Below are 14257 nucleotides of genomic sequence, written 5' to 3' on the forward strand. Positions count from 1 at the left end.
TTGAAGAAGTCTTTCCACAATGTTTTGTCATTCTCTTTTACATGGATGAAGCATGCAAGTTACTGGTAACAAAAATTAGCATCTGAAATTTCAAGTAGACTGGATGGTTGACAAATGAATATTTTTCATGGGATCACACATAAGCTGTCACCAGTACATCACAATATCTTGATACAGCTTACCAAGAGCCACTGTCTGAAGACAATGTACATCAAAGAGAAAAAGATACTGAAGAAAATTAATACAAACCTTTTTTATAAGATACTGCAAATCTTTGCAGCTGTACATAAAGGAAATGAAGAAGGCATCTACGGGCCACAACTTCAGCATGGCAGTCATTTATGCACTGGCCTTGAAGACTTAGATGTTCACCATTGATGCACTTAGTTCCAGTTGCTATGCATATCACCTAAAGAGAGATGAAAGCAAATATTACGATCTTTTCTTTCCCAAGGTAAATGCAATGCAATACTGCTTAACCCTTTTTTGAGCAGTCACAGGCCCATGTCCTGGAGCATTCCTTCTTGAAATAACACTGATCCCTCCGTCTTGAGAGGTGGAAATACAAGGTTCAGAACAATTTTAGCCATGCACATGCCAGGACTCCATTTATGACAGGACTTTTTGTCTGAAACCATATAAATGATGGCAGCTATAAAAACTTGAAATAACTACAAGAGACAGACATACTATCTGTAAAGCACACATTTACTACTCCATCCTCCATCATGAACAACTGCTCCCATATGGGTACCTACTACTAAAACTCAGCCAATATTGTTAACAATAAGAAAGAAATAACAGAGTTGTAAGCTTGAGGAATTTTGCAATAATGTTTATTTCAAGAAAAATATATATGTATTTTTCCAACAGATGCTTCCTTCTCATTCATAGCAATTCTGAGTTTAGTCTTCTGGTATGTCAGGAAAAAATAAGTACTGGCCCTTATTGCTGAGTGTCATGCTTGTGTACCTGGAACACACTATTTATAAAGCAAACCAATATCATTAGAGAACTAATATTATAAGTATGGGTTATATTCCTTGGGGCAAATTTTTTTTCACAATTTCCTCATACAGATGGACTTGAACCAAGCTTTAATTAAATTTTTAAGAGATGATCTCAATGGTATTTCATGAGATATACTAAAAGCATGCTTATTTTACAAAAGTCATCTAAAGAGAACAGACCTTTATATCCTTGAGATCCTTTTCATTAGTCATCACAATCCCTGCAAGGACCTTTCTTTTGGCAAGAGTTGGATTATCTGAAGTTAATTCTGAAAACTTGTCACAAACCAGCCTGTAAGATTTACAATTAGATATGAAATTCGAGCAAGCTTTATATCAGTTAAAGAATAATCTTTTGGTAAAGACTCCATAAAAGTAACAGGGACAAAAGTAAGTATTCAAATTATCAGTCCCAAAGTAATCATAAAATAGTCTACCTATTTATGTATATTTATCATTATTACTCTATCTCTTCTGCCAGTTTCTTGGGGTACATGATTATGTAAAACCTTGAAAACCACTCATATACATCCTAAGCTATTGCTCAGTTGCTTAGAATGAAATGTAAAATTTCACACATGAAAGAGTTCTTTTACTTTTCTATTTTGCATGTTAAGTTGATTCCTCATGTGAAAGCATCTCCATTCACACCACTTCTATACTTCAAATGCATCCATTGTGACTCCCAGTTATTCCTATGGCATTTTCATATGAAATATTCCTTGGACCAATCAGTCCTTTCATGGCATTAATCCATCTCTTCCATGTTCTACTTACCACATCTTTGACTGTATTACTGTACTTTGTACCTTCTTGCCATGTGTTCTGCATGATCATACCAACTGAAAAAGTCTTTCATCCAAGTGTCTTTGTAATAATTTTTATATTTAATTTTTCACAAACTATCCACTTAATTCAAGTCACACACCTCTACTATTCTTATCTTTTAACATATCCTGACCAATATTACCTTGGTTTTTACATCCACTGATCAGAGTAGAGACAAGTACTCCTTCAGGCAAGCTTCTTGTATGCACTAAACTTCAATCTTTTCCATTTACTTGAATTTTCAGTGCAACTTTAATTCAAACCTAACATGTCTTACTCCCCTACATCTTCCATTCATTGCCTATTCCCTTCACGTCTCACTTATCCATACAGACATACATATCTTATTCAAAGCTGCCAAAAGTTCTCCACTTTCATCTGAAGCCACATTCACCTTTAGTGGTGAATACTCACAGAACTGGGTCCCCAATCCTACAGGTATTCAGACAGGGCAGGGATGCCTAAATCCCTAGAGAAGACTAACTACCCTGTTCCCCTATAAACCAGTCATACAGGAAAATCCATAAAATTAGAGAATATACATTTTATCATAAAATTAATCATTCAAATGTAGTAATTTCTGGCTGATTAAGCCAAGTAACATACTTACTTGGCAATATTGTCAGCTAAAGTTTGTGGCATGTGAATATTTGGCATGTCCGAGATAGGCACATGGTGGAGTAAAGTTGATGGTGTGGAAGCAGTGACTCCATATAACTTGCTTAATGCCTGTCGAGCAGCTGCTGCTTTTGCTAACTTCTTACTGTTACCTGTGGACCATTTGATAACCATATTATTGAATCAGTGAATGTGGACTCAAGATTCTTATAAGTATGAAGAGTCAAGCATTCTCTTCAAGTGCTTATATTGCTCAGAGGTCCATACCTATCTATCTATGTACCATCATTAACTCATTCCCAGTTTTCATGGGATAGATCAGACAGGAAAGAGAAGAAAGAAATACTGATTTCAAGTCTTCTAATGGTTGTGGATATACATAGTGCAATGTAGCGCTAATTTAAAATTTACGAAAAAGATAAATGACATATATTACTTAGCAACAATGAATACTTCATCTACATAGCTTGGGTTCTAAATCATGTTTGTCCAGTGCCTGACTTAATACAGAGTTATAATAAATATTTATTCTGTGTCAAGTTATGTTGAAGGTTCCATGGACAAAAGCTCTCATCCAGGCTAGGCCTATGATGAAACATAGAAGGGATAAGGACATTTAGGAGGGACAAGAGCAAAGAAATACTCATCTAAGGGATTTTGTTAAGTGAATAACCTGCCTTCTAAAATGAGGCAGGTCATAGCTATCAGGAAAACATAAGGTAACGAGTTCTAAAATTTAGTTTAGTGAAAGAAAGATATTGTAATGGCCTACCTTTCAGCTGCTTGGGGCTAATGGCCATAGGGTAATCATTGACACAAAGCTTGCCGAGTATTACATGGTTTAGCACAACAGGTACCCATTTCTCATTAACAAAAACTTAGTAATATATAAAGGAGATGGAAAAATGACCAACTCTGCAGGATAGGCCAAGTATTTAAGTTTTAATATCAGATAGGGAGAGCAGCAGGGATTAACTGCTCTTCAACTTGTTTCTGTCAAGCTTAAATCACCCAAGATATGAAAGTAGTATTCAGCCATTCATAATTACCTCAGAAACAATTTCTGTGAAAGAATCCTGGTACTACCCAGGACCTTTCTAAAGATTCTTGCAGCCCAAGGCTGCCCTACTTCCAGTAGCAGGGAAATGTAGACTCCTTTGGAGTGAAGTGAGAAGTTCTTTGACAAGACTGTACTTCCAGTGATATAGCCCAGCCAAAGGTGACTTTTCACATGCAATGTAAGCACAAGCAGGCAGAGTCTGGTAACACCTGAAAGTAGTGTTCAATACTCTTTATCATAGAAAGATGAATCAGTCCTTTGCAATATTAAAGAAAGCCATTAGAGTTGAAGAATCTCTAGCATCTGAAGAAGAATTCATTTCTTATAAATATACTCATCTAATTGTGTGATGTGGATATTCCAAGATAGGTTTGATTACATAGCTATCAAAGGAGATAAAAAGCTGGGTGCAGTTTTGGAACAGGTAAAAGGAAGAATTGAGTTTTAGAGGCATCTATATGCATGCATTGATAGTTACTTCATGCATCATCTTGTCTGTTGGATATATATATTATTTGTATTTGTATTATACTTCGTTGCTGTCTCCCACGTTAGCGAGGTAGCACAAGGAAACAGACGAAAGAATGGCCCAACCCACCCACATACACATGTATATACATACACGTCCTCACATGCACTCATACATACCTATACATCTCAACATATACATGTATATACACACACAGACATATACATATATACACATGTACATAATTCATACTGTCTGCCCTTATTCATTCCCGTCGCCACCCCGCCACACATGAAATGACAACCCCCTCCCCCAACATGTGCGCAAGGTAGTGCTAGGAAAAGACAACAAAGGCCACATTCGTTATATATATATATCTTTCTTTCTTTCATACTATTCGCCATTTCCCGCATTAGCGAGGTAGCGTTAAGAACAGAGGACTGGGCCTTAGAGGGAATATCCTCACCTGGCCCCCTTCTCTGTTCCTATATATATATATATATATATATATATATATATAATATATATATATATATCAGATTGGGGAAGAGCAGTGTGGTTTCAGAAGTAGTAGAGGATGTGTGGATCAGGTGTTTGCTTTGAAGAATGTATGTGAGTAATACTTAGAAAAGCAAATGGATTTGTATGTAGCATTTATGGATCTGGAGAAGGCATATGATAGAGTTGATAGAGATGCTCTGTGGAAGGTATTAAGAATATATGGTGTGGGTGGCAAGTTGTTGGAAGCAGTGAAAAGTTTTTATCGAGGATGTAAGGCATGTGTACGTGTAGGAGGAGAGGAAAGTGATTGGTTCTCAGTGAATGTAGGTTTGCGACAGGGGTGTGTGATGTCTCCATGGTTGTTTAATTTGTTTATGGATGGGGTTGTTAGGGAGGTGAATGCAAGAGTTTTGGAAAGAGGGGCAAGAATGAAGTCTGTTGTGGATGAGAGAGCTTGGGAAGTGAGTCAGTTGTTGTTTGCTGATGATACAGCACTGGTGGCTGATTCATGTGAGAAACTGCAGAAGCTGGTGACTGAGTTTGATAAAGTGTGTGAAAGAAGAAACTTAAGAGTAAATGTAAATAAGAGCAAGGTTATTAGGTACAGTAGGGTTGAGGGTCAAGTCAATTGGGAGGTAAGTTTGAATGGAGAAAAAGTGGAGGAAGTGAAGTGTTTTAGATATCTGGGAGTGGATCTGGCAGCGGATGGAACCATGGAAGCGGAAGTGGATCATAGGGTGGGGGAGGGGGTGAAAATCCTGGGAGCCTTGAAGAATGTGTGGAAGTCGAGAACATTATCTTGGAAAGCAAAAATGGGTATGTTTGAAGGAATAGTGGTTCCAACAATGTTGTATGGTTGCGAGGCATGGGGCTATGGATAGAGTTGTGCACAGGAGGGTGGATGTGCTGGAAATGAGATGTTTGAGGACAATGTGTGGTGTGAGGTGGTTTGATCGAGTAAGTAATGTAAGGGTAAGAGAGATGTGTGGAAATAAAAAGAGCGTGGTTGAGAGAGCAGAAGAGGGTGTTTTGAAATGGTTGGGCACATGGAGAGAATGAGTGAGGAAAGATTGACCAAGAGGATATATGTGTCGGAGGTGGAGGGAATAAGGAGAAGTGGGAGACCAAATCGGAGGTGGAAAGATGGAGTGAAAAAGATTTTGAGTGATCGGGGCCTGAACATGCAGGAAGGTGAAAGGCGGGCAAGGAATAGAGTGAATTGGATCGATGTGGTATACCGGGGTTGACGTGCTGTCAGTGGATGAATCAGGGCATGTGAAGCGTTTGGGGTAAACCATGGAAAGCTGTGTAGTTATGTATATTTGCGTGTATGGACATGTATGTATATACATAATGTATGGGGGTGGGTTGGGCCATTTCTTTCGTCTGTTTCCTTGCGCTACCTCGCAAACGCGGGAGACAGCGGCAAAAAAAAAAAAATATATATATATATATTTTTTTTTCCAAAAGAAGGAACAGAGGGGGCCAGGTGAGGATATTCCAAAAAAGGCCCAGTCCTCTGTTCTTAACGCTACCTCGCTATCGCGGGAAATGGCGAATAGTATGAAAAAAAAAAAATATATATATATATACATCCAACAGTCAAGATGATACATCAAGTAACTATCAATACATGCAAACAGATATATCAATACGTGCACATAGGTTAAAAGACCAGTTGTCACAATGTCAAAACTAAAAATTTTATTCTTCGATACATGTTAAATGAGCCACTTTTTTTTTTTTATGTAGAAGTGAATTTGGGGTCTTATCAAAGATAATTAAAGTTGTATTGATATTTCAGAGAAAAAAAATTTCTCATCTCTGTATTTACCCAAAGATTTCTTGATCCTTCTACAGGAAAGTGTATGTATTAAATTCCATAACTAATTGATCTAAACTTCTACTTCAAAATGTTATAACTGTATCTTACCCGTGCCCTCAAAAATTTGTCCATCCACAGTAACTTGAAATATGAAGGTCTTTGAATGAGGTTCTCCAGATTCTTGCTTCAACATATACTCGACACCCTGCTTTAACTCATTTAAAAGCATAATAGGGTTCTTTGATGTGTGTGAGGGTCCTGAGGGAAGTGATTTTGAAGGAGTAGTAGTAGTAGTAGTGGGAGCCGGGGTGGAGTCCACAGCAGTTGGCATCAGCCTTGTCGGGGTCACCTCCTGTAAGCCATAGCACTGGCACCCTAAGACAGCAAAAGGCCACTCCAAAAGAAGGTTAGGCACCAGGCTTCACACCACCACTTTTGCAACTAACAAATATACAGCCCCCATCAGCATGGGCATGACTGAACTTGGGCACACAGACATCTATGACTACAAAATGGCATTCAATAACTTACAACGAATTGATTAATCATAAACTTAAATGATAAGAAGAGGACATATTCCACAACTGAAAAGTGTGCAAGGTTTCCAAGTGAAGGATATTGACTACTGCCAGTCATACAGCCAAAGATATTCAAAGAAATATTTATTGTAGTAAATCAATACGTTATGTGATTTCCACGAAACAGAATGGCAATATGAACAGAAAGCATTAAGCAATACATAAATGGTATGTTTGATTAAGTTGCAGTGGGCCTTGGGAGGAAGAAAAAACTATTCTCATCAGACTTAGGTGCTTCTTCTTTCTTGACATGTGAAGTTGTGATAATGATGAAATACAGTTTCATGGGCCTATCATTTACCACAGTCATCCTTGGAGGGCAAAGAAGCATCTTACATGCCATGCAAATTGGTATACCTATAAATACACTTCCACTTTTATTAGGCATGAAAACTCCTGTCACTGACTACTCAATTTGGTCCCTGACATCAAACACTCCTGATGGGTTTATAAAATCACAACCACTTCCTAAGTCTGGATAAATGAGTTGAATCGGCTGACAATACAAACTGTTTGTATTATTTTGCACCAATGATATCCTTAAACTAACATGATACACATATTCAATAAGAGTTAATGGGAAATGAGTTATACTGCAACATGAGATAAAAATTTTTGTAAATATCTACCATCATATAAAATTGTATGTTATCTCTTGTGTATATTAGTACTGTATACTCTTTTAATAAACTTCACTCAATGTGACTTTTTGTAATATGGCTGATATAAGTGGAAACCTTACAGGCAGTAAAGACTTGTTTAAGGTATCACAAAATGCTTGTTGCCATAGTGTACAATCATGCTTTACATCTGATGACATTTTGGAAATTGCCTGCAAATGATAATGCTGTGAGCTGAAAGTCACCTTCAGTGAAGCCGTATCATAGTCGGTGGATGGAAAGGAGTATAAAATCAAGGACCTTCCCACTTCAAAGGAAACTACCTTACCCTGCTCCTGTAAAGAGTATACCTAAAGTTGCAGGAGCTCCATAAAAGGTGTACTGAGGATACATTACTGTTTAACTTCCCATGTGATTTTCCAGCCACAAGAAAATGCTCTACCAGAGGAAAGTTTTGCTAACATTCTTTATATATACTTGCAATGGTATTTTGTGGTATACAAATTACTACCTCACAGGTACCAACAGTATGAGTTTATCTGCATTGTCATATCGGCTCTATGTCACAGCCAAAGCTCATACTGCTAATAGGTTACTCTCAGCACAGTACAAGACTTGTCAATGTAATGTTCCAATGCATTTTACGCTTTTACTGTTATCTTTTTAAGAAACTCTACATGCTATCTTTAAGCAAGAACTGTAATATGTGGTCCATTAGACCACCTTTATAGAAGTTGAAATGGTCCATTATTATGAGCAATCAGCTTTAAAATGAATTCAGGAGGGTACTTGGCTTCTCTGGCTGGTAAAGGTATCTTAGTAGTAAGCACTACTAAGTAACAAAGGATAGGAGCTTAAGAGAAGAGAATTCAAGATTATGAAATATTTTTTGTCACTACATCCTCATGATTATTTTTACCAAAGACTGTTCACTTTCCTTAGCTATTTCCATGAAATGTTATCATTACTTTATAACATTTCCAACAATAAGAAAGCATAATCTTGAATCAAACCATTTTCTTATGTTTCAAGGACTTCCTGTCCTATTTATTCTTATTACTCCCCAAACTTTACCTTGTCATCTATGTCTCAATAGTTGCAGCCATCATTCTTTTCAAATTTCAATTGGCACACCAACATGCACTTTTTTTTTTTATAAGTTATAGCTTTTCCAAAAGGATAAAAATTATAAAAATAGCAACAAAAAACTGGATCCTTTCAAGGCTCTTCATGAAAATGTAAGAGGTCAGAAGCATAAACCTTAGTGTGAGAAGAGCAGAAAATGACATAGAGAAACACCTGTAAACTTTGTTAGTCATGGACTTGAAGGGAAATATTTGTAGAGTGTGTTTTAAACATTATGTTGTTGCTTTCAACTACTATTCTTTGTATATAAATCCTTACATTAATCCTGCTGAAAAAAAGTACTTTACCTCATTCTTTGTAAAATGGCTGCCTACTAATCTGTACTAGCTAGCCTTAAATAGCTGCTTTCATAAAGATTGTCAAAGCCTCTGATAATTCTGAGTATCAGGTATAAAATTATCTCTTAACCATCTCTTTTCTAAGCTGAATAAGTTTAGGACACCCAGACAGCTCTCATAGGATTCATTTCTCAATGTGGGATTCATCCTGATAGTTTACCAGTATATCTTTTCTGTTTACTTCTTTTTCAATTAAGGTTATCAAAATTGAAAACAACATTCAAAAAGGGGATGCACATGTGAAATGAATAGAATGAGTGTTAGTTTTCTAGACCTGACTTCGAATGCCCTCTGTATGAAGTCTTAAATTTTTCTTCACTTTTTTTTTCAACCACTTCTATGCACTGCTTACTTTGCTTTTGGTCGCAGAGATTATCTAGCCAAAATATTTTTTGCCATGTACATTATGTAACACAGTTCGTCTTGTAGCTTGTCTTTTCATTCTTTCTGCTGATGGGTAAAACTCTACACTTATTGTCATTCATTTGACACCCATGATTCTACTATATCAGTGTGTTTATGTCAGCATACAGCTTCAGACCTTCAATTTATGTTGCAGCTCTATTTCCCCACTTAATGTCATCTGCAAATTTTGAAACCTTAAAGTACAGCTCATTAGAAATGTCATCACTGTACATCAAAAAGGAAAATGGTACCAAGACTTAATTAATGCATTATCACTTGTTGTGGTTAACAGTTCTGAGGATTGACCACTGATCATACTCCCTCTCTCTATGGATAGCCGTTTAACTTTCTACCCATATTATCGCAATACCATCCATCCACGTAAAACTTTTGTTAATAATCTGCAGTGAAGGACCTTATCAAAAGCTTTTTGAAAATCTAAATAAATGACATCTGCTTTATTTTCATCATCCATCATTATACCATAAAAGAAAACTGGCAATTTGTCAAGCATGAAGAACTATGTTGAAAACTATGCTGCAATGCATCTAATGGTAATCCTATATAAAATTCACAACTTGTCTCAAAATGATGCTTTCCATAAGTTTACAACCATGACAGTTATTTGAAACAAACAAGCCTCTTTTGAATATTGGTCTTACACTAGCATTACTAATGGAATGCTGAATGGACTGGATGATAAAAATGATATAAAAACAACCGTTCAATCACCTTGATGTTTCAGTGCAGTAGTAATCAATACCTAAACATGCAACAGCTTACTCATAAGTTACTCAAGACAAACATATGGCAGATACACAATGTAAAGTATAACTATCAAAATAAATCAAACAGCAACTCAACATGGAATCTTTTGCAACCTGAAAAGCAGCATGCTCTTGCAAAGTATGATCCAGATTCACACTACAAAGACCAGTATCCCACAAGTGAAACATTCCATACAAGACCCTTGCTCATTATGGGAGCATAACTGTATATTTACTTAGTCACACGAGTGATGGGTTGAAGCCTACAAACATGCCAATTAACCACTTTCAATAACAAGTGCAAATGAAATGAAAATCTTGAGTACTTTTATATTCACACAAACATTACTGAAAAGATCATCAAGACATTGTAATAAATCCTGTGATGAACAAGGAGAATTATTAAGTATTACAGCTTGAGAAATATCTATATCATATCTATGTAAATTCAAATCTGAAAGTGAAAGAAATATGAAGAAAACTGACCAAATATATATTGTTAAAGAACCAGTAACTCAAAATCTGATATCACAATCTATTTCATCATACACATTGTCAGAATGACAAAGCAAGACAAAAACATAGATCAATAAACAAAACTTGCAACTGATGAATGAACCACACTTACGCCCGAGGAAGAATCTGTCCCAAAACTGGCTTCTGATACATCACTAGTAAAGTCTTGCACTGCTGATACATTTATGCCAAGGGCTTCAGCTGCATCTGAAGCATTGCGGAACTGAAGAAAAGACCTTAGAGTAGCTTCTGCAGCAGCATGTTTGGCTTGCTTCTTACTACGCCCTGTACCTCTGTAAATCTGGCCATTGAACTGAAAAGATTTCAGCTATTTAAGTCAATTTGCATGTTTACAAATGATTAAATCTATATTCTTTCTCAACTTATCTATTCTGTTTAAATGCATCAGACTTTCTGAGCCATACAATAATAAATGTCTGATTTTACAGCTTCAGACTGAAAAGCAACCAAATGGAAAAAGATAACCTTAATGCATACAGGTTTTCTTTTTTCCATTAGCAGCTTGTTTATTGGGCTTCATTTACAATGAAGCTCACCTAGTGGTCTGGCACACATTTTCAAATCACACAGAACCCTTAAAAAACTACCACAGGATTGTATCTACTATCCATGCATTTTCATACATCACATGAAAAGTAATGCATCTTCACAATGTGAGGATACTTCAAATATGACTTTTAGTACTGCACACTGAGTTTGAATGAATGTTTCACAGCCAGTAACCAGGTTGGTGACAGAGCATCTGATGCATTTTCTATGCTCCTAGGCAAGTATGGAGAGTCTCACCCAATTAAAAAAGGCCCCATACTTCATAAGGTTACAGCTATTGTTACATGTGTATATCACATCACATCACATATCCTGCTCACATCTTCACAATTTTTTTGGCTAATTCTAACTACATCACATTAGATGTCCAATTCTGTTCTCATTGCTCCTATCTTTATTCATATGTGGTTCTAGGAAACCCAAGGTTTCATGTCTATACACTTGAAAAGGGAGAAACCCTCTTTTAATCATGCCACTTTTACACTCTACATTTAAACGTCTTCTCATCCACCTGAACTCTTAGTAGATCTCCAATTCTTCTTCTTCTTTGCATGGCTACTGTAAACTTCAGTGTTCCAATACTACTCTTGTTCAACATCACTCCCATTTATCAAAACATTAAATGTTTCTAATTCTTTTCCATTCCAACTCATAATGTACTGAAAGTGCTCATCTCAAAAGAAAAAAGAATCTTGCCCTTACCTGCATTTACTTCCAACATCCACCTCTTACACACATAACCAAGTGGCCTAATATTCCATCCATCTCCTCATATGGCTTACTGAACAGAACATCATCATAGCACAGCTGGTCACTTCAATTCTGTTCCATAATGATCTCAAAATATCATCTCATTCATAAAAAACTTTGAATACCTTGGAAATACAGCCTTGACACATCTTATTTGATTCATACCATTCACCCACACCAAAACTTACCTATGCACAAGCACTGCTTCAACTAAATAAGTTAACAGCATTTATAAACCTCCCTGACACATCAGTGAGACAGAACCTCTACAGATATAGATACTGTATGCTTTATTTCTCCCTAAAACTTTCTCCATTAACTGACTAAGTGCAAAAGTCTAGTTTGCACACTCTTTTGCCTTTTTAAATCCTCTTTTTTTTTTAGAGTTTTACTAATACTTCTAGCCAGATAAGTCACAGTTCTATTATATACATTGCCTCCTATTGTAAAACTTGTTGGTCATTTCTCACCTATTCTTACTCCCTCTACCTTCATACACTGGAAATATATCAAGCACACAGCCTCTTCTTCAATCTGCTATGCACTTTTTTCTTTAAAAACCTATTCAAGGGCAATCCCATCTCCACTATTCACTTCACTTGCCACTCCATCAACAACAACTTTACCAATTTTAAATGCATTACTGGATCTTACCTTCTAATACCACACTATTCCCATTCCTTGACTCATTTTATCAATACCCATGTGCCTTATAGTACCATCTCCCATTACCTCTTTAATGTACTTTCTCTCCACCTATATCAAACTTCATCTTTTGCCAAAAGCAATCTTCCAGATTTGACTAGTATATCCTTGTTTTTCACCATACCTCCCTATTTACCCTCTTTCAACATATCTTGTTATCCATACATTTTCATTCACCCAATTCTTAAGCACTTCATGCTTTATGGAACAACTCTCTTTTACTCTAATACTCTCTTTCCTCCACTGGTCATTACTTTCTTGATAACTGAACCTTTAGTTAAACTCCCTCTTTCTCATCAATGGACTTCCTTGAATCTTCACTCACCATGTTGTTCCCACTCATTCTACATCCTTTTCTTCATGCCTCATATGTCTGTAGCAGTCCAAGATCTTGCTGATACAACACAGTTTTAAATCTTAAATTACTGTGGTGATAAAGGTTTTGGTAAACAACCCCAAACTACAAAATTCACCATTAATTTTTCCTCCCACAGAAAAAAAAAAAAATTGAAAACGGTCTTTCTTTATGAAATCTGTCTATATCATATTTCACTGAAGAAGCATCCCCCATCCCCAAAGAAAAGCAGTATAGTTCCCTTTATTGCTCTGTGAGAGGCTGCTGAGAGGTTGGAGGAGGCCTAAGTGGCATGGATGCTCCTTATATATGTGAGAAATGAATTATTTCTGGGGATGATTCCATTTGACACACACCTAATCAGAGTACTAAACATATTTTTACCCTATGCATAATTTCACACTTCACACATGCAAATCTATACACTGTTTCTTCACTCGTATTTTTACATATACTTATTACTTACGTATTAGGCAGGATTTTATTTTCATGAATAATGAAAGAAATTCATTAAAATATAAACAATATACAATAGCAGACATGTAAACCAGGCATCATGCCAAGGTGAGGTATGTGCACTCTCTTTCACAGTATATGGGTGATTGTGATTAATGTTTCTTTTTTCCAACTGTGGTGGTAGGCTGCTAGCAACATGTATGGGGAACAGGTGGAAATGGATTTTGAATAATGATGGGGGCCACTAAAACATCAAACAAGTGGAATAGCTTCATAAAATGTCATATGACTAGTAAAGCAGAAATGGTTAATGGCAGGGAAAAGAAATGTTATTCACCTTACCTTTCAAATATAAGAAAATAATGAATAGTGCCAATAAAAGTTGAAATAGACTACATTCACTATGGTAATGGCATAATAAATTTTACAGCTGTATGATGAATGACAGTATGCAACTATACTGGAAAAATGATAGACCATTTTTGGCTGTAAAGAGCTAAAATGGTAAGATGCTCCTTACCTCAACAGATACGGTGAAGACTGGTGCATGAGATGGTCCTTCTGTGCCCATAGTCTTGTAATCAAGGCCAGGGTGCAGCTCATTAAGGGTGCTGATGGGATTCTTTGGCTGAGGTGGTCCTGTCTTTCGCCTCTTAGAGGGTGGTTCTGGTTACATTAGGCGAGTCATATGAAAACCTACTCCACTAAGCAGAGTGAAATGTCAAATGATTCATGATTTA

The 14257-nt window shown here is 36.5% G+C and overlaps 2 protein-coding genes across 2 annotated transcripts in view; one reads left to right on the top strand and one right to left on the bottom strand.

Moving 5' to 3' along the window:
• The window catches only part of LOC139763416 (uncharacterized), a 38282-nt gene that overhangs the window by 22711 nt on the left and 1314 nt on the right, over window positions 1–14257 (top strand). The gene's annotated exons all lie outside the window — the stretch shown is intronic.
• The window catches only part of LOC139763414 (double-stranded RNA-specific editase 1-like), an 84685-nt gene that overhangs the window by 11108 nt on the left and 59320 nt on the right, over window positions 1–14257 (bottom strand). Inside the window, exons 3-8 of the mRNA XM_071689437.1 lie at window positions 14038–14183; window positions 10794–10994; window positions 6420–6663; window positions 2449–2608; window positions 1191–1302; window positions 250–409 (exon numbers count right to left, since the gene is read on the bottom strand). Coding sequence (XP_071545538.1) covers window positions 250–409; window positions 1191–1302; window positions 2449–2608; window positions 6420–6663; window positions 10794–10994; window positions 14038–14183 — 1023 coding nt within the window. The remainder of the gene's footprint in view (window positions 1–249; window positions 410–1190; window positions 1303–2448; window positions 2609–6419; window positions 6664–10793; window positions 10995–14037; window positions 14184–14257) is intronic.

This window comes from Panulirus ornatus, chromosome 47, assembly GCF_036320965.1.
Source record: "Panulirus ornatus isolate Po-2019 chromosome 47, ASM3632096v1, whole genome shotgun sequence".
In the NCBI taxonomy this organism is placed as follows: domain Eukaryota; kingdom Metazoa; phylum Arthropoda; class Malacostraca; order Decapoda; family Palinuridae; genus Panulirus; species Panulirus ornatus.